Source organism: Hippocampus zosterae, chromosome 1 (genome assembly GCF_025434085.1).
Source record: "Hippocampus zosterae strain Florida chromosome 1, ASM2543408v3, whole genome shotgun sequence".
Classification (NCBI taxonomy): Eukaryota; Metazoa; Chordata; class Actinopteri; order Syngnathiformes; family Syngnathidae; genus Hippocampus; species Hippocampus zosterae.
Window position 1 is genome coordinate 27,001,075 of NC_067451.1, and position 24,472 is coordinate 27,025,546.

Genomic DNA, 24,472 nt, shown 5'->3' on the forward strand with positions numbered 1-24,472 from the left:
TATTACAAATATGTGCAGTACAATGCATGGCAGTTATCAGCTGAGCAATAAGATCGGAACCTCCAGAAGCTGACTCTGAACTGGATGACAAGCATGCATATTGTGCACCGTTAAATAGGTCCCCAGCAGATCTGAAGCTGTCCTTCACACGCTTTGCTCATCTATTTTTTTTTTTTTTTTTTTGGTAAGCATGCAAACACCTTCTGGAGTTATTAGGTAGGAGTGTGCGCACATTGAGAAGTTGGACCACAGCAAATAGTCATACTGGTTCGTAAAACGACCTGTTTACGTTGCCTGTTTTTTTAAAATTCTTTTTCTTTTGAAAACATGCCTTGTCTTTAAACGGTTTATTATTTCAGACATAAGAGGACATAATTGCTTACATGAAATCATTAGTGGTCAGAGAAAAATGACCTCAACATAAATTCAGATCCTCCTTTTCATGGCATCCTTCCCATTCGACACAAGACTTGACTCTTCTTGTCCTGTATCATACACCGAGTGGCCCTGAGTTTTTTTTTAAACGTACAATATAGCCTTCCAATAGATATGTATGTACACGTAGATTAATTCTCGAAGCTGTGGGTAGAACTCATTAAATGGCTTTTTTTTCTTTTGAAGATGGCACACACATCAAAGACTGACATTCACTTAAGACACTTAAAGAAAAAGGCAAGATCCCTTTACACGCAAAAGCAAAGCTTACAACTGCCCGTTAGTGCTTACTAATTTTTTTTTTCTCAAGTCACAACGCAAGCCGGAAAGTAGGAGTCCACCAGCGTTTCCGCACTACTGAACACCAGTGACTTCTACGACATTCTTCTGTCTTCAAATCTAAAAGCATTCACGCACAAATTATACATACACTTGTTCTTTTTTTGTTTTTCTTGTCTGCTTTAACACCACCATTACGTTGATGACCACGTTACCGTAAGATACACACAATGTTAGTGCTCCCAACGTGATCCATCAACTCATTTTCTCCAAAAGGTTACAAAGCAATAAATAAAACCTTTTAGAAACAGTGAAAATGACACAGTATTTGCCAGGATTAGTCGTAGGTTTGTGCTTGTCAAGGTCATAAGAAGGCAGGTCGAAAGAACATCTGGAAAAGTAGGCGATATCTATATATTGGATTTGGCTCACAAACAAACAGACAAACGTTGACCGCCACGTCCTCCTCAAACAGGAAGATTCAAATGTCGCCCCTTTGCAACGTATTGCTGCCCGCGCGCGACAACGGCGACTTGCATCCGTTTCAATGCTCGCCTTCCCACATAAGCAAGCCACTCTCTTTGTATGCTGCCTCTTTTTTTTTCGCTCCAGTTGCATCATTTTGGTGGTAATGCTTGGTTTAAATATTGCTAGTCGGAATCAACAGTTCATGCAAATCCCAGCATGCCGCCATGTATCCAGTGTGTACACAATAATACATTGGCTCTGTGAACAGGATCAACGCGCAAACATACACACGCACACGTACACACACACACACGCTGAGGATAGCCGTAGCACTTGTGCACTTATGCTCGATGACCTTGAAATGATCCGGTCTGTGAATTTAAGACATCTTTTTGGATACGTGTGTGTTCCAGAGAGGATCGCGTGGCAGACGCGCGGCGCTTGCAGTCTAAAAGCTCAAGCTGAACAAAAAAGGGCTAAATGATCAATCGACTATTGCAGAACATGGGTACAAAGAAGTCTGTTTTGCCAACACGAACATGCATCTATGCTGCTTCTCCACGCGTCCAGATAGTCTTGAATCACTTCCATCTTTCCATCCTCCACTAAATTCAACTAACGCAACCCTGTAAACAAAAGCAGCAAATAATGCGCACAAAAGGGGATACTCTTTGGAATCGGCAACAAGGAAGTGGGGAGGCCAGAGAAAGAACCAGCTGGTGATCCCAGCGCTCCGCCTTCTGGCTGCAGCGGGGGATTTTTTTATTTTTTTTTCCTCACAAGACTCGGGACAATTGAAGCACAGCTGGGGACGCAGAGAACCGTCCCGGATTGCTTATTGTTTAGTGGGCTGTGGTTAGTTAGTGGCGGTTGTCCACAGCTTTAGGACTAACTCTGAGGTGGGCAAAGCTTTTTCCACTCCAGCTCTCACTCCGCCTCCCGGTGCACGTCCGACGCGTCGGCTCGGCAGATGGGACAAGTGCGATTGGTCTAGAAATCAAGCGGAGGGAGATCACATATGAACGCGCCGGCTGCAAAACCGAGCTGACTGTGTTGCCACAATGTCACCTTACCTTCAACCATTTGTCCACACATTTGGCGTGGAATTCGTGGTTGCAGGGTAATACCCGAAGTAGCTGCCTACACTCAAAGTCACTAAAGCACACAACACATCTGAGGACAAAAAAAAGGAAATGCAGTCCATGTAAAATTAATTGAAATGCATTTTAAACCTGAAGTGAATGTGTTAGTTTCCAATTGCTGCAGACCAAATGTCCTCATTGAGATGCTGTATGAATTGAATCCCTAAATGGTACCGTATTGGCCCGAATATAAGACGGCCCTGATTATAAGACGAACCCCCTATTTTTCAAGACTGAAGTTTGAAAAAATACTTTTTGAACACCAAATTAATTTTTATACAGAAAATAATTATAGTGCACCTGAAAGAAATTAGTCTAACAATATATTTGAGAGAAAAAGCATGTTATTAAGATATTAAGATTTGCCTCATCCAAATCTTAATATCTGAAATGTAAATTACATCATAACTTATCCTCAGCTGCCAGTTAACCTGGCTGATCTTTGACCCACTCTTCTCCAGATTGTCGCTATGTTTTTCCATTTTCTGTTATTTATATATACATACATCTATGCCATCGCTGAATACAAAGTGCTGTACATGGATCAACTAACATATACAACAGTAAAGCAACAAATTGGGAAAAAAAAGTCTTATTTCAATGCAAAAAACACCATCTTATATTTGGGCCAATACGGTCATTACATTATCAATGGCATTAAATACATATGCGTGTCTATAGATACAGTGCCCTCCATAAGTATTGGCACCCCTGGTTGAGATGTGTTTTTTAGCTTCCAATTATTTTATTTTTTTTCTAAATAATATGGGACCTTAATGGAAAAAAAGAGAAAAATCCAACCTTCAATACAAGTGCATTTATTCAGTGGGGAAAAAATCCCACATAAAGAAATAATTATTTGACATCAAATAATGTGTGTCACAATTATTAGCACCCCTGGTGTTAATATTTTGTACAACCCCCTTTTGCCAACAAAACAGCACCTAATCTTCTCCTATAATGTTTCACAAGATGGGAAAAGACAGAAAGAGGGATCTTCAGCCATTCCTCTTTGCAGAATCTCTCTAAATCATCCAGAGACCTGGGTCCTCTCCTCTGTACTCTCCTCTTCAGCTCACCCCACAGGTTCTCAATGGGGTTGAGGTCAGGGGACTGAGATGGCCATGGGAGGAGCTTGATTTTGTGTCTGGTGAACCATTTCTGTGTAGATTTGGCCATATGTTTAGGGTCATTGTCTTGCTGAAAGACCCAGTGACGACCCAGCTTCAGCTTTCGGGCAGAGGGCAACAGATTTTGATTTAAAATGTCCTGGTATTTCAAAGCATTCATGATGCCATGCACCCTAACAAGGTTCCCAGGGCCTTTGGAAGCGAAACAGCCCCACAGCATCACTGACCCACCCCCATACTTCACAGTGGGTATGAGGTGCTTTTCAGCATGCGCATCTTTCGTGGTACGCCAGACCCACTTAGAGTGTTTGTTGCCAAAAAGCTCAATCTTGGTCTCATCTGACCAAAGCACACGGTCCCAGTTGAAGCCCCAATACCGCTTGGCGAACTCCAGACGCTTGCGTTTATGATTGTGAGTGAGGAAAGGTTTTCTCCGTGCATGCCTCCCAAACAGCTTGTTGGCGTGTAGACAGCGCCTGATGGTTGATTTGGAGACTTTGTGACCCCAGGATGCTACCATTTGTTGTAATTCTGTAACAGTGAGCTTTGGAGATCTTTTGATTTCTCTTACCATCCTCCTCACTGTGCGTGGTGGCAAAATAAACTTGGCTCCTCGTCCAGGCTTGTTTACCACTGTTCCAGTTGTTTTGAACTTCTTAATTATTCCTCTCACAGTGGATATGGGCAGCTGCAGTTGAGTGGCAATCTTCTTGTAGCCTCTGCCTGACCTGTGAAGGTCGACGCACATCTGCCTCACTTGTATGCTGTGTTCCTTTGTCTTTCCCATGTTTAAGAGTGGATAAGAGAAATGGCCTCGGTGTCACGTCATATTTATACCCCAGGGAGACAGGAAGTGATGAATTACTAATTAAATGTTCCTACATACTCTGGTAAACTTTGTAAACTACTGTAGAAATGACAGAAATGCTTCAATTATATTTATTTCCTGGGAATTGTTAAGGGTGCCAATAATTGTGGAACAGGTGATTTGATGTCAAATAATTATTTCTTTATGTGGGATTTTTTCCCCACTGAATAAATGCACTTGTATTGAAGGTTGGATTTTTCTCTTTTTTTCCATTAAGGTCCCATATTATTTAGAAAAAAAATAAAATAATTGGAAGCTAAAAAACACATCTCAACCAGGGGTGCCAATACTTATGGAGGGCACTGTAGATAGACAGATAAGAGCTTACAGCGTTTGCTCAGAGAGATGATTCTCTGAGCTGAACCTGTAGGATGGAAGTTGCTCAATGTCGGCCTTGGTGAGTCCACGTGGTTTGGCTTCACCCAGCCTCTCGGCGAGATTCAGTAAAGCCTGTTGAGAAAACAAATGTTCTAATGGCTTGTTGACAAGCAGTTGTGTTTTGGGAAATTGTATTTAATGAAGTGTTGCGAAAGTGTTGCCACTTTTATTAAATGGCTTTTCTTGTCTAAAAAGGTTGCTCGCGATCCCCACCCCACACTCTGGGCTCTGCTGATGGAAGCCAAAGTCATTGTAGTTGCAATGCTGAAGGCTCCACTGTGGGCCATTATGGTAATGAAAGCCAGCCTCTACATGAAACCAGCAGAATGTATTGCATGACACCTGTCTAATTTCAGCGAGACAAGGCGTAAGAGTGTGTAAAGTAGACTTGAACAATTAAAACTTCCGCACTATAAGGCGCACCGAAAAGTCTTCGATTTTCTTAAAAGCTCAGAGTGCCTTAAAATCCGGTGCGCCTTATGTTTGGTCATTACGGTAATATGTTGATCCAAGATGGCTCCTTGCTGGAGACATGCTTACAATGTTATAACTTGGTGTTGGTTCAGTGAACTGTGTCGCTGCTTTATTAAATAAGTTTTTGTTGCAGCTCCGAAAAAAGGAGAGCTGTGGTGTTGTTTTTTTAAAACACACACTTTATTAATGGTTTTCACAGTCTCAACAAATACAGGTATGTCTTTGTCCATATCCGTGCCTTTTCTTACGTTCGACTCAAGCGGCATTCATGACCGCCTCCGAAAAACATAAATTAACGATTCCTTCAATGAAACTACGAAAATTGAAAATAATGCATCAAAACAGACAATCAAGCGAGGAAATCACAAAATAAATTCTATAGGCCCCCCCTACAGAAATTATTTTGTGATTTCCTCATTTATGAATACAGTACACAACAAAGGAATAAAACACTTCAGAGACAGTCTAGTCTCCTACATTTTACTAACATCTGATCGCTCTGTTGGAGCTACGCTCTAGGAAATGCCCAAATTCTGTATGGGGGGGGGGGGGGGGAAGCATAGAATTTATTTTGTCATTTCCTCGTTTGATTTTCTGTTTTGACGCATTAGTTTCAGTTTTCATAGTTTCGTTGAAGTAATCGTTAATTTACGTTTTTCTGAGGCGGTCATGAATGCTTCTCGAGTCGAACGTATGGAGCGTAGCCCCATCTTGTGGATGCATTGTAGATTGCGTTTTATAATCCAGTGTGTCCAATATATGAAAAAAAAAGACAAAATAGGCCATTCATTGAAGATGAGCCTCATAATCCAGTGCGCCTTTAAGTGCGGAAAATACGGTATGTAATTCCGATCCGCCCTGTTGTGGTGGCCCTTCCGGAACCGACACTGGCCCTGTAAATTCATGAGATCATGTGTTATTTGATTTTATATACCATGTTATTTAAGCCTTTAAAAATGTATAACTACTGCGTCGTTCCCTTTTTTTTCTTATTTCTTTTTGGCATGTTATTGCTTTTAGCTCAGAGTACAACATCTAACTGAATATTTAATATTTCAAATTTTGGGGATCACATAAAAAAAAAATAATAATTAAGCATGAGTGGAGGAGAGTGTGCCATTATTCTTGATCCTTTTTTTTTTTTTTTTTTACAAAAGCCCCCATAAGCATGTCATTAATATACCCGGGGCCTTCGATTAACTCATTTTTCATTCATAGACCCCCCCCCCCTTCAATGCCGAATACTTTTTACAGTACCATGTGTTGCATGAGCCAATAATGAACATGAACAAACTCAGTAATACCACAATGAATGATTGACAACAAAGGTGATCTGATGCGCGCAGATCTCTCGAGAGGGGGTTGGACTCTCTTCCACTCTGGAGTTGCTCACGGTGAGAGGCGCAGAGCAGGTGTGGGCATACTCATTGCCCCCCGGCTCAGTGCCTGTACATTGGGGTTCACACCGGTAGACGAGAGGGTTGCCTCCCTCCGCCTTCGGGTGGGTGGACGGGTCCTGACTGTTGTTTGTGCATATGCACCAAACAGCAGCTCAGCATACCCACCCTTTTTGGAGTCCTTGGAGGGTGTGCTGGAGAGTACTCCTGCTGGGGACTCCATTGTTCTGCTGGGGGACCTCAATGCTCACGTGGGCAATGACAGTGATACCTGGAGGGGCGTGATTGGGAGGAACGGCCCCCCCGATCAAAACCCGAGTGGTGTTTTGTTATTGGACTTCTGTGCTAGTCACGGATTGTCCATAACGAACACCTTGTTCAAACATAAGGGTGTCCATATGTGCACTTGGCACCAGGAGACCCTAGGCCGCAGTTCGATGATCGACTTTGTAGTTGTATCATCGGATTTGCGGCCACATGTTCTGGACACTCGGGTGAAGAGAGGGGCGGAGCTGTCAACTGATCACCACTTGGTGGTGAGTAGGTTCCGATGGTGGGGGAAGATGCCGGTCCGTCCTGGCAGACCCAAACGTATAGTGAGGGTTTGTTGGGAGCGTCTGGCGGAATCCCCTGTCAGAAGGAGTTTCAACTCCCACCTCCGACAGAGCTTTTCCCATGTTCCGGGGGAGGCGGGGGACATTGAGCCCGAGTGGACCATGTTCCGTGCCTCTATTGTTGAGGCGGCCAATCTGAGTTGTGGCCGTAAGGTGGTTGGTGCCCGTCGTGGCGGCAATCCCCGTACTCGCTGGTGGACACCAGCAGTAAGGGATGCCGTCAAGCTGAAGGAGGAGTCCTATCGAGCCTTTATGGCCTGTGGGACACCAGAGGCAGCTGACGGGTATCGACTGGCCAAGCGGACCGCAGCTTCGGTGGTCGCCGAGGCAAAAACCCGAGCGTGGGAAGAGTTCGGTGAGGCCATGGAAGCCGACTTCCGGACGGCCTCGAGGAAATTCTGGTCCACCATCCGACGTCTCAGGAGGGGGAAGCAGTGCACCACTAACACTGTGTACAGTGGGGATGGGGCGCTGCTGACTTCGACTCGGGACGTTGTGAACCGGTGGGCAGGGTACTTCGAAGACCTCCTCAACTCCACCAACACGCCTTCCTTGGAGGAAGCAGAGCCTGGGGACTCTGAGGTGGGCTCTCCTATCTCTGTGGTTGAAGTCACCGATGTTGTTAAAAAGCTCCTCGGTGGCAAGGCCCCAGGGGTGGATGAGATCCGCCCGGAGTTCCTCAAGGCTCTGGATGTTGTGGGACTGTCCTGGTTGACACGCCTCTGCAACATCGCGTGGTCAACAGGGAGAGTGCCTCTGGATTGGCAGACCGGGGTGGTAGTCCCTCTTTTTAAAAAGGGGGACCGGAGGGTGTGTTCCAACTACAGAGGGATCACACTCCTCAGCCTCCCTGGTAAGGTCTATTCAGGGGTGCTGGAGAGGAGGGTCCGTCAGGAAGTCGAGCCTCAGATTGAGGAGGAGCAGTGTGGTTTTCATCCCGGCCGTGGAACAGTGGACCAGCTCTACACCCTTAGCAGGGTCCTTGAGGGTATGTGGGAATTCGCCCAACCAGTCTACATGTGTTTTGTGGACTTGGAGAAGGCGTTTGACCGTGTCCCTCGGGGAATTCTGTGGGGGGTGCTTCGTGGGTATGGGGTACCGAACCCCCTGATACGGGCTGTTCGGTCACTATACCACCGATGTCAGAGTTTGGTTCGCATTGCCGGCAGTAAGTCGGAATCGTTTCCAGTGGGGGTGGGACTCCGCCAAGGCTGCCCTTTGTCGCCGATTCTGTTCATAACCTTTATGGACAGAATTTCTAGGCGCAGCCGAAGCGTTGAGGGGGTCCGTTTTGGGGGCCTCAGTATTACATCCCTGCTTTTTGCAGATGATGTGGTGCTGTTGGCTCCTTCAAACGGGGCTCTCCAACTCTCACTGGAGCGTTTCGCAGCCGAGTGTGAAGCGGTTGGGATGAAAATCAGCACCTCCAAATCTGAAACCATGGTCCTCAGTCGGAAAAGGGTGGAGTGCCCCCTCCGGGTCGGGGAGGAGATCTTACCCCAAGTGGAGGAGTTCAAGTATCTTGGGGTCTTGTTCACGAGTGGGGGTAGGAGGGAGCGGGAGATCGACAGGCGGATCGGTGCAGCGTCTGCTGTGATGCGGACGTTGTATCGGTCTGTCGTGGTGAAGAAGGAGCTGAGCCAAAGGGCGAAGCTCTCAATTTACCGGTCGATCTACGTCCCAACCCTCACCTATGGTCACGAGCTATGGGTCGTGACCGAAAGAACGAGATCCCGGATACAAGCGGCTGAAATTAGTTTTCTCCGCAGGGTGTCCAGGCTCTCCCTTAGAGATAAGGTGAGAAGCTCAGTCATCCGGGAGGGGCTCAGAGTCGAGCCGCTTCTCCTCCACATCGAGAGGAGCCAGATGAGGTGGCTTTGGCATCTGATTCGGATGCCTCCTGAGCGCCTCCCCGGTGAGGTGTTCCGGTCATGTCCCACCGGGAGGAGACCCCGAGGAAGACCCAGGACACGCTGGAGAGACTATGTCACCCAGCTTGCCTGGGAACGACTCGGGATCCCCCGGCGAGAGCTGGAAGAAGTAGCTAGGGAGAGGGAAGTCTGGGCTTCCCTGCTAAAGCTGTTGCCCCCGCGACCCGGCCCCGGATAAGCGGTAGATGATGGATGGATGGATGGATGTGATTCATTTCATGGGGTGCTGGTTCCATAAAACTGTGTTCTAATTTTTTTAAATAAAAAGTACCGTATTTTCACGACTATAAGGCGCCATTAAAAGTCTTAAATTTTCTCCAAAATGGACAGGACGCCTTATGGTGCGGAGCGTCCTTTATATGCGCTGAGTTCCAAAATCTGACTGACAGCCGACACGCTGTTTATATAGAGAAAAGGCGGAAGTGACTGTGGCCAGGCATGCGGGAAAGAAGTCGGCCAATCAGGGAAGGGTGGGCGTGTATATATACATATATGGAGAGGGAGAGAGAGAGAGAGAGAGGGAGAGAGAGGACAGGCAAGCTAGTCCGCCAATGGTGAAGGGTGGGCGTGTAAGTGGACGCTGAAGGGACGCCTCAAGCCAGTACAAACACTTGTATAGAGTGTGGCAATGTGCATTGTTGCAAAACAACTCCGGTTTTGGTTTCTAAGAACCCCTGAAAATAAATTCGACAAAGAGACACGCCTACGAAGCTCAGTTCAAACTTAAAGCCACCGGTTATGCTTTTGGCATGCGTGCCCATCTCACAGCAGCGGTGAAAAAACAAGTCAAGCAAATGAACTCTGAGCTTGCATTGGCATCAACCGGGCGTTCAAAGTAAAGTTGCAAACGGCATGGGAACAATGGATGATCGGTGGCAAACACAACTTTACAAAGAGTGAGAGGCAGCGCTTGGCGAGTTACGCCACAATACGCAACAACGAGAGGGAACGCGGCGTTTTTGATGGATTACGGTACTTGCACAATTGTTCAATTCTTTCCACACACACGCACTGCCACCATGTTTCGCTCTGTTCTTTACTTTCAAATGTGGGAAAGCTTCACACGAGAGAAATGTTGACTTTGCTGTTGATGCTCCTTCTTTCCGCTCGACAATGCGTAGCAACTCACACTAGCATGTGATGCGTTCAATGACAACTGGGATGTGCAGTCCTCTGCTTCTGATACAGAGGATGAGGACTTTGATGGATTTCTGGGTGATGATTGATCGAAAAACGTGAGAACATTGTACAATGGCTAAATAAAATACACCCGAACTCAGTTCTGCTTTCGTTGCCTTTTTAAAAACGTGTTTTTAGCTTGTATCTGTATGTCTTGGCATGCTACCGTATGCTTCAAGCTAACGTGTTAGCGTGTGCGCATGCATGCCGTATGTTTAAGCTGGCGTATGTTTTACCACTGTAAAACTGCGGCCATTAGTACGGTGCGTCCTGTGTATGTGTAAAATACAGAAATGTCACCCATTAATGAGACTGCGGCCATTAGTACGGTGCGTCGAATAGTCGTGAAAATACGGTACAACCAAGAGGTAAACTAACCTCATAGTTCTCCATTTCCACATCGTCCACATCAAGGTCGAGACTGATGGCTGGGCCCACTGCAGTTGGAGGCACAGGAAGCATTGAGCTGCACAAACAAACACGGACATTTACATTCAGTCCGTCTAAAAGCATTCGCCACTGGTACGTGGAGCTGTAAAATGTCATCTGGGAGCACTGGTAACTAGAGGTGATCCTCTTTCCTGAGAACTGAGCTTTGTCCACATTGTGCACTCACAGGAAGTAAGGGAGGAAGCCTGGGTAGTAGGATGGAGGCGGCGGGGGAGGAGGGAGAGGTTGCTGCAGCCGGTATCTCTGCCCATTTACTCGCCGGGGCAGCATGTGCGGGTATGGCTGGTAGGAGACACAACCGTGTGGATTAAGAACACTTGAGAGTCATTCCAGCACATTGCAGGATTGGAGTTGCAGAAACAATGTACAGTGATCCCTCACTACTTGGCGGTTCGTCTATCGCGGGTTCAGTGCATTGCCGATTTTTTCAAACATATTAAAAAAAACGTTTTTTTTCTTTTATACATATACATGGAGTACAGTACTGTATATGTTGCTCTATGTGACTCACTGTTGTTTTGCAGCTTCTCGCGGACCGTTTGCGGACTTAAAAAAATATACAGGTATATATATAATTTTTTTTACCCGTTTATGTTAATTGGACGCTACTTCGCGCATTTTCGTTTATCGCGGGTGGTTTTGGTCCCCATTAACTGCGATAAACGAGGGATTACTGTAATCAATAAAATGTGTTTACAACGACAGGTACATACGGCGCGTTTCTTGATATAAACCTATGCTACTTTGTGCTCCTCGGGCTGGGAAAAAAAATGTTTGTTTTTTTTTTAATGAAAGCAGTTTTCTTGCACCTGAAGCACAAAGAATATTTAATGTGGTAACACACGAGTCCGATACAACGCTGATATGAGATCTTGCATGTTTTTGAAGAAAGAAGTGCTTCTTCTGATCATACTCATTAGGGTACTTTCAGACTGTAGGTCTTAATGCTCAATTAAAGCATTTTGGTGAAGTTCATTTGTATTTGTGTGTGTGTGTGTGTGTGTGTGTGTGTAATTGTTTACATTACATATGAATTGCAAGCTCAGTCTGTCTGGTGCGGGAACCAAATGCATCCCCAAAGTGACCCGCACGTGCAGAAAAAGACAACGTCACTCACAACGGAGAGTTTTAAGTAAATATGGCCCAGTGTGTAGGGGCTCATCTTTTTATCATCTCATATGAACAGAGGAGCAATGCGAGAGGAGGTCAAAGTATTTTGGGGAAATAGGGCAAGGCATCTCCTCATTTTATTGAGCTACTAAAGATGATGTCACGTCATTGGCGTGCAAAATAAATGAAACGTCTGCATGGCCTAATTACGACAATCAACACAAATGTGCACTGTTTGCTTCATAAGGGATTCAATTAAAGTCAAATAAGAATCCAATTTTGTTACTCATAGCAACTTTGCAGATTCAGAGCGCATTTGATATTGTATAGGTTGGACACATGTGACATAGCTGTTCAGACTGAGGTTGCATTACAAAAAAATAGTCACCCATAATACTGCCAAGATACTTCCAGGTGTCAACTGAGGGACTCTAATGTGGATTTGAAGTGAATGGAACATTCTTACCACTCCGAAAGGAAGCTCCTGATGCAGAGGCTCTTGAGGAAGATACGGTATGGGCAGAGAAGGAGGCAGCGCTGGTGGATGATGCGAGTAGGAGAAGGTTCCTAATGGGTGCTGGTCCCCTCTTAGGTCGACTTCATTCTCTACCCGCTGTAGAGGCTGGTGGAGGGCAGGTGGGCGGTAAATACCAACGATTTGCTAAGTCAACAATGATCACACAGTTGGTGTGGACTACTCACCATGCGTGGGTGCTGATGCTGTAAAGGGACAAATTGGCTCAGAGGTGTAAGGTGCGGCGGCTGGTGAGGGGGTACAGATGGGGTTGGGTGCAATACAAAATGTTCACTGGAGATCAGGGGTGGGAAGGCTTGGTAAGACACCGGCATATGCTGCATGGTACACGCCTGTATGAGCTGAGAGGAGACAAAAGCACAGGAAGAGACCCATTTTTATGCAACATTCTTCACACCCACTCGTCCAGCTATTCGAAAAATTACATTTTAAAACATGTTTTAGGTCTGGCTGGGCGATGGGACACTTGGAAAAGAGAGCACGGTTTCACACCATTTCTGGTGCTCGTGCTATGATCTGTTGACTTCTGATTTCATCTTACTCAAACTAGCCAGTCCTCAATTAACCAATCACAAAAAATTCTAACAATTGGGGAGTATGCGACTTGCTGTTAACCAGCAGGGGCACATTTAATACCATCTCAACTAATTTCATGCGTGGAGAACAACAACATGTAGTCACTTTTGGAAAGATGATCCACTCTACACCTCAACTCCCATGGGCATCAGTCTGCTTAAAATGACCAAAAAAAAAAAAAAAAAATTCAGAGCAGGATTCTGCCGTCCCGTCGACAAAAGTAAAATAATAATTACTACACTTTAAAACCAATATTTAAGCAAGAAAATGTCATCAAACGTGCATCCCGAGATCTAACAATACAATACAATTCAAAAAAAGCAATGGCAAATAAGAGCATTTGCATTTTCAGGAAACACCAGAAACGGTCGACTTATTTTCAACGACAACAAATTCATGCCGCTAATTTAGCTATTTCACAAGACACATTGTAGCGTATCAGAAAATACTCCACAGAAACCGACTGCACGTTTGCTATTGAGTGCTACGCTAAAGCCACTGACATTTGGGCTTTCCCCTTTCAAACTCACAGGAGGAGGAAGGCAGCAGAGCAGAGAGAGCTGTCCGCTGAGCATTACCGAGCATGCTGGGAGTTGCGGAGTGTTGCACCCTGGTAAAGGCTGCCCGGTGTGGATGGGAAATCCATGGGTCGTCACCGTCGTAACAGTGTATGCTATTGGAACAGATCCCTGGGGCATCTAAAATAAGAGAAAACCCATAAGTGGATTGAAAATAATGGCAAACCGCCCCAAAATCTGAAATTGGTTAAACTGGACCATCTATGCCAGGGGTTTCAAACTCAGATCCACTTTTGAATCAGGTGTGTTGCAACAGGGAGACTTGGAAAACATGCAGGACAGCGGCCCTCCAGGATCTGAGTTTGACACCCCAGATCTATGCCAAGTCCAAACAGTCACTCAAATGGAGGTCTGTGCATAATATATTATGTATTGAATATATTGAAAATATATTGAAGAAAAATATGAATATAATATTTATTTTTGCATGATCTTAAGGCTTTATTCTTCGCCACTGCCCATTTCTGACTAATATTGTTCACAAATCTGTCTAAATCCGGTCAACCAACACAGCAAATCACACACATTGCAGAGTGACTTGTTATTATGGACAGCCTTAGGCAAACCCTTGAAATAATCTTGCTGTCTGACTTGCATCTTGATATGCCACACCTTTGCAGTGATCTGAGTAAGGGGTTAAAGGAGTGCTCACTAACAGATTTAGACAGACTGGTGAACCATTTTTGAGAAAAAATGTGTTCAAGTGTTTAGTCTGTGACTCTGGTTTGTTTATTTTATTTTATTTATATTATTTTTTTTTGCTAAATTGGCAAATCGGCATGGGCCAATTACCAGTTTGACTGTTTACCATAGTTTTAAAAAGTCATGGTTTCAATAACTGCTGAAACTGTCCGTTGCTGGTCATAAGCTCTTTTCTTTATTTGAAGAGACATGATTGGCTGCTTTCAAATATCACTAAATGAGCCACCTCTTTGACATAAGGAGGAGACACCAGCTGCTATTTCTTTTCCTTCTTAGATGAAGAGAGGGGAGGAGGATGGGAATTCAACAGAAGCCTTTTTGTTGTAGCGATCAATGTGCATCACCCGAAAACAAAAATATTTTTAAATGATGCCAGCGGGTATTAGTTAGCCCTAAAGACATCATGAGAAGACTGACTCTGTGCTAAAATTAGCTCACCAGTGATGGGACAGTGTGACTTGGTAAGTAAAATTGAAACAGAGGAGTCTTAACAATTTTATTAATTTCAACTGTAAAAATTTGGGTATTGACCCAAATGGGTGGGTTTGAGTTTTACCATGATATTTTTGCTTATTGCATGTCTTCATGGACGAATGCAATCGAATAGTTTCCAATAAAAAAAGTTTCCTAAAGCAAAGGTCTAGAATTCAGTGTGTGACAGAAGCTCATATGTAACATTTAATGTGTCCTTTTTTTAAGTACTGTAATTCGAGCAGGGGAAAAAAAACGAATGTAAGAAAAAAAAAAAGATGCATACTATTATTGCAAAAAATACGCCACTAACAATTGTAGAGATTGGATGGGGAAATCTGGTATCAACTAGTATCTGATATGCTACCTGCTCGTGTAGATCCACCATGATGGGGTTCTGCTGGGGGAGGTGGGCCGCAGGGTGAAGCATGCGTGGCGCTGTGCTGGTGTGGCTGTATTGTCTGGATTCATCTAAAGGAACCTGTTGGTGATATTGTGAGAAAAGCAGATGACGGAGATTCTCATCCTGGACCAGGGAAGTGTGCAGCACAGGCCCCCACTGGCATCTCACTGGTGGGCTGTAAGACCAGAAAAAAGGATGTTAGAAATGAAGAGGATATATAAAACACAAATGAATAATTTCCATGTACAAGGGGCTTATATGGCATTATGTAAACTCATTATGAATGTTGAAAAAGTTAAGAGGGGGTAACACAACCCTAAAATGTAAATATAATGCCCCCCCAAAAAATCAAGTGAACACTTAAACAAAACAAAGTAAATCCAAGTGTTCCCTTAAACAGCACAATGTAACTCCAAGTGTATATTGTTGGGAGCAGTTTATTACATTTGTACATGTTCAAAAATGTTCTGTGTGGAGCAGAGCATTACTTGCGCGCACTTAGATTTGGAAGAATGAAAGTAACAGTCAAAACAGTTCAAACTTGCAAGGATCCGTTTAGGCCCCAAAACATGGTATCATTTAATTTCATGTGAATCGATACACTGGAGCAAGAGTGGCCAACCCGCGGCTCGCGAGGCGCATGCGGCTCTTTGGCTGGTTCAATGCGGCTCCCGGGCTCTCAAACGACAGGCGTCGAAAAAACTTGGTAGTGGCGATGATATTCAAATAAGGCACTAACTTCACAGAACATACTCCGTCAGCCTATCATCAATTCTGTTACTTGATTGACATGGAGGGCAACCAATCAGATGACTGCATCATTGCTCATGCGCAAGCAACAGCGCTAAACGCTAAGCTAGTTATCGAATTACCTCTGATTTTAAGGCAGGGGGCCCAATACGTCGATCAGAATCGACCGGGAGCCAATGAACTGGTCCCAAGTCAACCGCAAGGGTTGAGAGGAGGAAATGGGTGGGGGGATAAAAAAAGATTTGTTTGGTTGTATCTTTAGCTTTCATTCATTTTCGGCCCGTTCCGACTGTTGCTCATCATAGTGTGCATGCATTTGTGCGCGAGTGCACTGGTGGGCACCTGCGTGACTGTGTGTGTGTGTGTGTGTGTGTGTGTGTGTGTGTGTATGCTTGCACGTGAGTGATAGGGTCGTTCGTGAGAAGTTGGTCATTTCAAAAGTCGATCTTTGGCCAAAAAAGTATGTATATGTGTGTGTGCACGTGTGTGTGCACGTGTGTGTGCGTGCGCGAGGAAGGGTATGATTTGGCTCTTTACAGTAACTCAGTAAAAAAAATTGGCTCTTCGTCTCTGACTGCTTGGCCACTCCTGCACTGGAGTATCAACCTAATCGGTCCATACCAAAAAATACAACATAATATATTCCACTGTACCTTCTCCTGAGATGCACAGGGGCAGCACAGGGCTCTCCGAGGAACCTCCTCGGGTTCAAGGGGGCTGTTGGGGGCAGCCTATTTACTGCTACTTCCCATGGTCGCATTGGTGACGTCGTGCAGACGAGTCACACTATGGGAAAGGAAACTACACAGTGGAGGAGACACTTGTTTGTTGCCTCCGATTGTCTTCACCCTGCATAAAAAAAGAGACAAGTGAAAGCTCAGACAAATTGCATATGGTTAAGATGTAGCGAGAAAGACTTGGACAAAAAATATAAAGATAAGGTATCCTTTATTCGTCCCACACTGGGGAAATTTACAGCCTCCAGCAGCAAGAATGTAGGTAGAAAGAAGAAAAAAAACAAAACAATAAACACCGTTCAATTAAGTGCAATATAAACACAAAATGGATAAATCGCAGTGCTATTTACAATTGTCTTTCACATCATTTAATTATTATTATTATTGTTGTTATTTTTATTCAGCAATATTTGATGTGTTACAAGTATGAGTGGCGACAATGTTAGGTTCTGTAGAGGGGTAAATGTGAATTATTGCATGGAATACCATCATTTCTGATAATTGGCACATCTTGGGTGTGGTTTCTACTGATTCCAAATTTAAACACCTGCTCACCAGGACAAAGAACAAACTGAAAACAAACCTGTAATTATTAATAATCAAAGGGAAAAAGCCCCTCAATACTGGGTATTGCTTCATATTACACGAGCATTTTCAAAACACAAAAGAATAACAAAACTGAGAATCACAGATTTTTACGTTTTTCACGATAACTGAATGGCGGATAAAGTCCCCAAAAACTTCACGTGGCTGCTTATGTCACCAGCAGCCGGGTAGTCAGTAAGCTGAGTAACAGCTAGCTTTCGCAAGTTTAGCAGAGAACTTCAGCTGGCTTATACTGCCTGCTAAACACATTGTGGTTTCGCTCCCAACTCAGCAATCACAGCCTCCACGACGGCGAATAAACTACACTTCTTCAGGGATTATGATGAGTAATTATTAGAGGGAAAGTCAGAAAACGCATGGTAATTGCTAATCAAACCTAATGTTACAGAGAAAGACCGGAATTAAATGCATGGGTGATTTAGTACAATGGTCACAGAGGTGTTAAAGCGTAGCGTATCAAACGTTGAACAGCAAAATAGCTGGCAATTTTAAAAGTGTCTGAAGATAATAATTTACAAAATAATGCTACACACACAGCAAAACAGTAATTTAATGTTATGGTTGTTCCGGCGTCTCGTATATCAGCTGGGTGGAGTGGCCTAGAAGATTAAAAGTACATAATGTTGAGGATAAGTCATTCAGAAAAATGCTGGATATAGTATATTGAGTAGAGCTAGTAGAGTCAAGCTCATCAGAATCATCTTTATTGGCCAAGTGTGTAGAACACACAAGGAATTTGTCTCCGGTATAACACGCTGCATTAGTATCATCGTAAACAAGGACATGACAAATAGGTATGCCAGGACATTTCGTAATGCAAGTGAACTGTAGTGCGGTGGTACCACCCAGTGACAACTGTGAGACAATGTGCAAAGTATCAAGCAGAGCTAAAGTGAACTGTGGTAGAATACAATACTATGACAGTTTGTACAGTCGGTGCAGAAAATCATTGAACCATTTTAGTCATCTTGTTCATCAAGCTAATTTTTCATGCCTCTTATTTAGATTGATATCTACATTTGTGCAAAAGTATGAAGGCTACTTTGCTTCTATTTACATTTGATTAAAAAAACAGGAGAGAAAAAGAAAACAAAGTACCGTATTTTCACGACTATAAGGCGCCATTAAAAGTATTAAAATTTCTCCAAAATGGACAGGACGCCTTATGGTGCGGCGCATCCATTGTATGCGCTGAGTTCCAAAATCTGACTGACAGCCGACACGCTGTTTATATAGAGAAAAGGCGGAAGTGACTGTGGCCAGGCATGCGGGAAAGAAGTCGGCCAATCGGGGAAGGGTGGGCGTGTATATATACATATATGGAGAGGGAGAGAGAGAGAGAGAGAGAGAGAGAGAGAGAGAGAGAGGACAGGCAAGCTGGGGAGCAGTCCACGGTGAAGGGTGGGCGTGTAAGTGGACGCTAAAGGGACGCCTCAAGCCAGTACCAACACCTGTATATGTGGCAATGTGTATTGTTGCAAAACAACTCCGGTTTTGGTTTCTAAGAACCCCTGAAAATAAATTCGACAAAGAGACACGCCTACGAAGCTCAGTTCAAACTTAAAGCCACCGGTTATGCTTTTGGCATGCGTGCCCATCTCACAGCAGCGGTGAAAAAACAAGTCAAGCAAATGAACTCTGAGCTTGCATTGGCATCAACCGGGCGTTCAAAGTAAAGTTGCAAACGGCATGGGAACAATGGATGATCGGTGGCAAACACAACTTTACAAAGAGTGAGAGGCAGCGCTTGGCGAGTTACGCCACAATACGCAACAACGAGAGGGAACGCGGCGTTTTTGATGGATTACGGTACTTGCACAATTGTTCAATTCTTTCTACACACACGCACTGCCACCATGTTTCGCTCTGTTCTTTACTTTCAAATGTGGGAAAGCTTCACACGAGAGAAATGTTGACTTTGCTGTTGCTGCTCCTTCTTTCCGCTCAACAATGCGTAGCAACTCACACTAGCATGTGATGCGTTCAATGACAACTGGGATGTGCAGTCCTCTGCTTCTGATACAGAGGATGAGGACTTTGATGGATTTCTGGGTGATGATTGATCGAAAAACGTGAGAACATTGTACAATGGCTAAATAAAATACACCCGAACTCAGTTCTGCTTTCGTTGCCTTTTTAAAAACGTGTTTTTAGCTTGTATCTGTATGTCTTGGCATGCTACCGTATGCTTCAAGCTAACGTGTTAGCGTGTGCGCATGCATGCCGTATGTTTAAGCTGGCATATGTTTTTCCACTGTAAAACTGCGCCCATTGGTACAGTGCGGTCTGTCCATGTGTAAAATACAGAAATGTCACCCATTAATGAGACTGCGCCCAACCGTACGGTGCGTCGAATAGTCGTGAAAATACGGTAAATACTTTGAAAGCCAAAGGGCTATTCATTCTTTTATTTGTCTGCTGGTAGTCTGCCCATGGTGATCATCAACTCGCCTAACACACCAGCGAGATCAAACCTGGGCATTGTACGGCCCCCGGGCTGCATACGGCCCTTTGATTGACTCTGACCGGCCCCTGTAACGTTAATTGGAAATTACAAAATAAACATATCTTCTTATTTTACCTGATGCATGGAATGATGCTGCATTGCTTTTATTTTGAAGTTGCTTTTTATTTACGTACATGATGACGCAAAACGTATATTGAGGCATGGGCCTGATTTGATCATTGTCACTAGCAAGTCACAACACCACTTTAGCCCTCAGAAATGTCTGCTCATGCTAAAAAAAAAAAAAAGAAAGGTAAATGCCGAATGCAGGGTTTTCAAGAAAAATTGGACTGCTCAGTATTTATTTACTGAAGTAAGAGGTAAAGCCATGCGTTTAGTTTGCGGGGAGAGAATCGCCGTGTTTAAGGACTACAATTTGAGTCGGCATTACGAGACGAAACACAGGGAGAAATACAATAACGTGACTGATGCTGAAAGGGCGCAGACATCAGAAGCTTTGCTCGCTAAACTGCAAAAGCAGCAAGCCTTTTTTACCAAGCTTCACACATCCAGGGATGCAGCAACCGAGACCAGCTTTGTGATAGCTTACAAAATCGCTAAAACCAGTAAACCATTCTCGGAGGGAGAGTTTATCAAAGAGTGCTTGGTGGACTCTGCAGCTTTAATATGTCCTGAAAAAAAGAAGAATTTGAGAAAGTCCCGCTCACAGGCTAACCGTGACGAGAAGGGACGAAAACATATCGTGCAATTTGCACGATGGGTTGCTCCCTTGACACTCTGGAGGAGGTGGGCAACAGAAGGATGCTAACTAAGCTAAAAGCTATGATGGCCAGTCCCTCCCACCCCCCTCCAGCCCGCCCTGACAGCACTTGGTAGCTCCTTCAGCCAGAGACTGTTACACCCGCGCTGCAAGAAGGAGAGATACCGACGCTCGTTCCTACCGACTGCTGTCAGGCTGATGAATAAAAAATAACAATCATAATAATAATAATAATAATTAAATGATGTGAAGGAAAATTGTAAATAGTACTGCGATTTATCCATTTTGTGTTCATATTGCATTTAATTGAAAGATGTTTTTTGTTTTTTTTCTCTTTCTTCTTTCTACATACATTCTTGCTGCTGGAGGCTGTACATTTCCCCAGTGTGGGACGAATAAAGGATATCTTATCTTATCAATCTGGAGCTTCAGCTGCAACGTGAAGTGGCAAATTTTGACTTTTTCTCCATGGCTTTGGATGAAAGCTGTGATGTCCGTGACACAGCCCAGTTACTTGTATTTGTCCGTGGGATAACGCCGGACTTCAAGATTACGGAGGAGCTGGCGGCAATGCGATCATCAGTCAGCTGTGCTTCGCATCTCCACCTCAGGCATGCAACCTGATTTTGATGCACTCGTTAAAGCCTAGCAGAGACTAGATTTCTCTCACTGAACAAGAAAAAATAACTTAAAATGTAAAAAGTTTTAAATGGTTGAGTTGTGCATGATTTTAGTTGTATTGTGGTTATTTTTATTTGCATGTTTAGCGTGTTTTTATGATGCAGTTTTAGTGATTAATTGCCTTTCCCATTGTTTTGTGAAATTCGCTTAAATAAATTTAATTTTTTGGAAGGCAACCTCATGTTTTCATTGCTTAATTATAACGTATACTCTTACCAGCTTGTCAAAACAATGCTATTTACTGCTTTTTACCAAGAAGTACAGTTAATATTATGAAGAATTGAGATCAGACTTTTGGCCGGCCCTGCGCAATATTTTCTGTTTCTCATGTGGCCCCCTGGAAAAAATAATTACCCACCCCTGAACTAGATGAAGACTCAAAGGAGCAAAACGTTTCTGGCAACCTTAAAAGTGATCTAAGGTGCCAGGGACCAACAAGCACTCCATGGAGAGGTCAGAAGCCAATATGTCCTATGAAAATTGATAACTCAGCCATGGGCAATGAACTGTGCAATGCCTCATTCTCACTGACAGAAAGGCCAAAAGCAGAGATTCAAATTCAGAATCTTAAATTGTAAGGCAGACCTCAGCCATGTTTTGATATATCCTGCAAAATTCTGTCCTAATCTACAAAGACATCAATGAGACGATTGCTGATTTTACAGGTGGCAAATTAAACTGAACAGACAAGAACAACAGACAAGATTACAAATTAAAGGGCACAAACTGCCTAAGTTTGATTTCGTTAATTCGTAAAGAAAGAAATGCGGTACTATATTTAAATGGTTTGCAAAATAATACTATCAACAACAACAACAACCAACGTCCTGTGGGTATAAATAGGGGTCGCTGTTACGAGGCTGAACAAAAACATGGAAGCCATGTGCTCACTAGACAAAGCAACAACAACAAAAGCTATAGCGGCACCCGTCTCCCATTTTACTGTTGCAGTACTTTATCGGAGAGCTACACGAAGCCGTGCACACACGACAGACTGTCTAGGAGACAGGACCGCGCCGTGGATGAGCGCTCGTTTCGCCTGCGACAGCTCGACGTCCCCTGTTGAAGGAGAGATGAGCTCGCTAGGGTTGCAAAGCTATGCTAACGCTTTGTCCAACGGGTTCGTAGCCAGGACAGTCGTCAAGCATACGCGTAACCTCCGGACATTTGTGTTCAAGCCCAAACAAGGATCTCAAAGAGTTGCACAGAATAGAACCACCCACCCAGCAGTATGGAACGGACTGAAGTCATAAGACCTGGTGTAGCTTGAGAGCTTACTTTCGTGGCTAGTTTGAGTGCTCCGTGAGAAGGGGAGATGACAGGTGTTCCAGCTTGCAAAATGCCGTCTTCCATCCACTTATCCTTGTGCACGACAGCCTCCAACTGACGTGTGTCCCTCAATACTACACCGTCCTCTGAATTTCGTCCACAACCGTGTTTCCTTTTATGTATATATCCCCGAAACTGCCCGACAGTCAGCTTGCTAAACTACAGCCCTATAAGACGTTTTCCTTTGGCTGCGGAGAGGCTCCGTCTCCCCAGCAACCGTGAGAATACTAAAAATAAAAACCCACCCGTTAATGGTAATGTATCCAAAGTAGCATTAATGATACAAAAATAGAAACAAGTCGTTCTTTCATAATCGAAGAAAAGCCCGATTACCGCGTGCACGTTCCCTACACTGCATTGTTATAACGGAGCCACGCCCCCGCTTTGTAGAGGCCAATCCGAGAGCGGCAAACACAGACAGCAGACGTCCAGACAGCGATGATGCGACCTACCAACCAACAAACATTTGATATCCTACATGGAAACAAAAGATCCCCGCGATAAACAAGTGGCTCAGCTCGAGCTGTAACGTCTACCTATACTTGTTCAACGAACGCGTGAATTAAACGTGAGCTGACGTCATGTTATTCAAATACCGTGCACACTTTTCGGTCACAATTCTGAGTACATTGATCTTAGACACAGTAAAAATTATCTGGCATCCTCAACATAATTTAGGTTTGAAGCCACTTCGAAGCTGTATGGTATCTCAACAGCACGTGAGTGTAAAACAATACATAATATAGATGTTTTTCCATATTTGCTACAATTGTTCATATAGATCACAGGAGTCCAATTGATGTTTGCGTGACTGCTGGCGATCCTCAATCGGACATGAGGTCCTATGAGGACTATCCAATAGGTTATGCAATTTTGCACTTGCGCGATCAAGAGAGCAAAATAGCTTCCATTTCCTCGTAGAAGGTTTCCGCTCCGCATTTTGCACACCGGCGAACAACGTTTCCGCTATGCAATTTGCACACCGGCGAATGTAGCATGGAGTGCGTCTATGACAATGTCAACAATCAAGGCATATTAGCATCGCTGTAAGGTCCATTTTGTGTTTGCAGTTAATTAACGCTGTCACTACCATGGTTCACATCATATTCCATCATCGGCTCATGATGCAAGTAAACTAAACCACGTAAAGACTCACCAATGGCAGCCTCTTCTGCCCAGGGTAAACATTACAGCAGAGCAGTCAGCGCCACCAAACAAGGAGGGGCTGTGGAGACTGAGCCCAATGAGCGCCATCTGCACACTGCTTCATTTCCAGCCTTTGACAACGTTTTAGCAATCTACCCGTGGTATCTCGTCAGGATACAAGCGCCATTACCTGATTGTTAGTGTGCAATCATCCAATCGATGATATTTTCCTTGTAAAGTTCACATCGCGTCAATCAAGAGCGGTGTCCCCTGGTCAGACGTTCCCGCGTGAGACATTTGGTGATTTTCACCTCCACTTAAAAAAATGTGCTATAAATTACAAATCCTATCGGGCATCTCGGAACAGCTCATGCAATGCGCGGTTATGTCTTTATTGCACGCTGCGTTCATTCTGCACACGCCGTTTTCTGGTTTTGAAACTCGAAGTACAGCCCACAGTTGTCTTGTGCCTCCTGCGCTTCCTTAAACTGAACGGATGGAGGGTTCTATATGCCTTAAACTAAATAGAGTGGAACAAAATAGTCGACTGATAATAGATGTAGTCCATCTTGACGTACTTTCCAATACATTTGAACATTAAATGCAGACACTGGCAAATATGTTCATCATATCAAATGTGTTGAAAATGGTTGTTGGGGTTCATTCGCCTGAATGCCCCAAGAAACTAACTACTGTTTATCAAATCGCGTCTTTATTTATTTTTAATTAAGTTTATTCCAATCGCCGCTCTTTTTAATTAGCAGTTAATTTGTGCAAATCAGGGCTTGTGTTCTCAAAAAAAAAATCAGCCAATTAACCCGTTGTGCAGGTGGTCTGTCTGCATGGGAGAAGATAAATACTACTGTAATTGTTTTA

General features: G+C 44.1%; 1 protein-coding gene across 4 annotated transcripts; it reads right to left on the bottom strand.

Annotated features, from left to right (window-relative positions):
- Positions 1 to 308: 308 nt before the first annotated feature.
- rnf44 (ring finger protein 44) lies at positions 309 to 24,082 on the bottom strand. Of its 4 annotated transcripts, none has more exons than XM_052075072.1 (11): positions 23,787 to 24,082; positions 16,524 to 16,719; positions 15,085 to 15,295; positions 13,497 to 13,664; positions 12,558 to 12,731; positions 12,322 to 12,477; positions 10,912 to 11,027; positions 10,674 to 10,761; positions 4,651 to 4,772; positions 2,256 to 2,355; positions 309 to 2,172 (listed from the first exon to the last, which is right to left on the bottom strand). In XM_052075072.1, the coding sequence occupies exons 2-11, from the start codon at positions 16,628 to 16,630 to the stop codon at positions 2,110 to 2,112; spliced, it is 1,305 nt and encodes a 434-aa protein (XP_051931032.1). In that variant the 5' UTR covers positions 16,631 to 16,719; positions 23,787 to 24,082; the 3' UTR covers positions 309 to 2,109. The 4 variants fall into 4 exon arrangements, with proteins under 4 accessions (XP_051931032.1, XP_051931049.1, XP_051931022.1 ...); XM_052075089.1 differs by lacking the exon at positions 23,787 to 24,082 and adding an exon at positions 22,400 to 23,703 and having other exon boundaries at positions 13,545 to 13,664; XM_052075062.1 differs by lacking the exon at positions 23,787 to 24,082 and adding an exon at positions 22,400 to 23,703.
- Between the last annotated feature and the right edge of the window lie 390 nt (positions 24,083 to 24,472).

What these genes read in the sequence shown, in the direction of transcription:
- rnf44 (XM_052075072.1), bottom strand. Translation starts at nt 16,630, where the DNA reads ATGCGACCATGGGAAGTAGCAGTAAATAGGCTGCCCCCAACAGCCCCC. An exon ending in AGGAGCTTCCTTTCGGAGTG is followed by an intron (nt 11,028 to 12,321) that starts GTAAGAATGTTC and finishes GTCTCCTACCAG; the next exon opens with CCATACCCGCACATGCTGCC. An exon ending in TGGAAATGGAGAACTATGAG is followed by an intron (nt 4,773 to 10,673) that starts GTTAGTTTACCT and finishes TTTTCTCAACAG; the next exon opens with GCTTTACTGAATCTCGCCGA.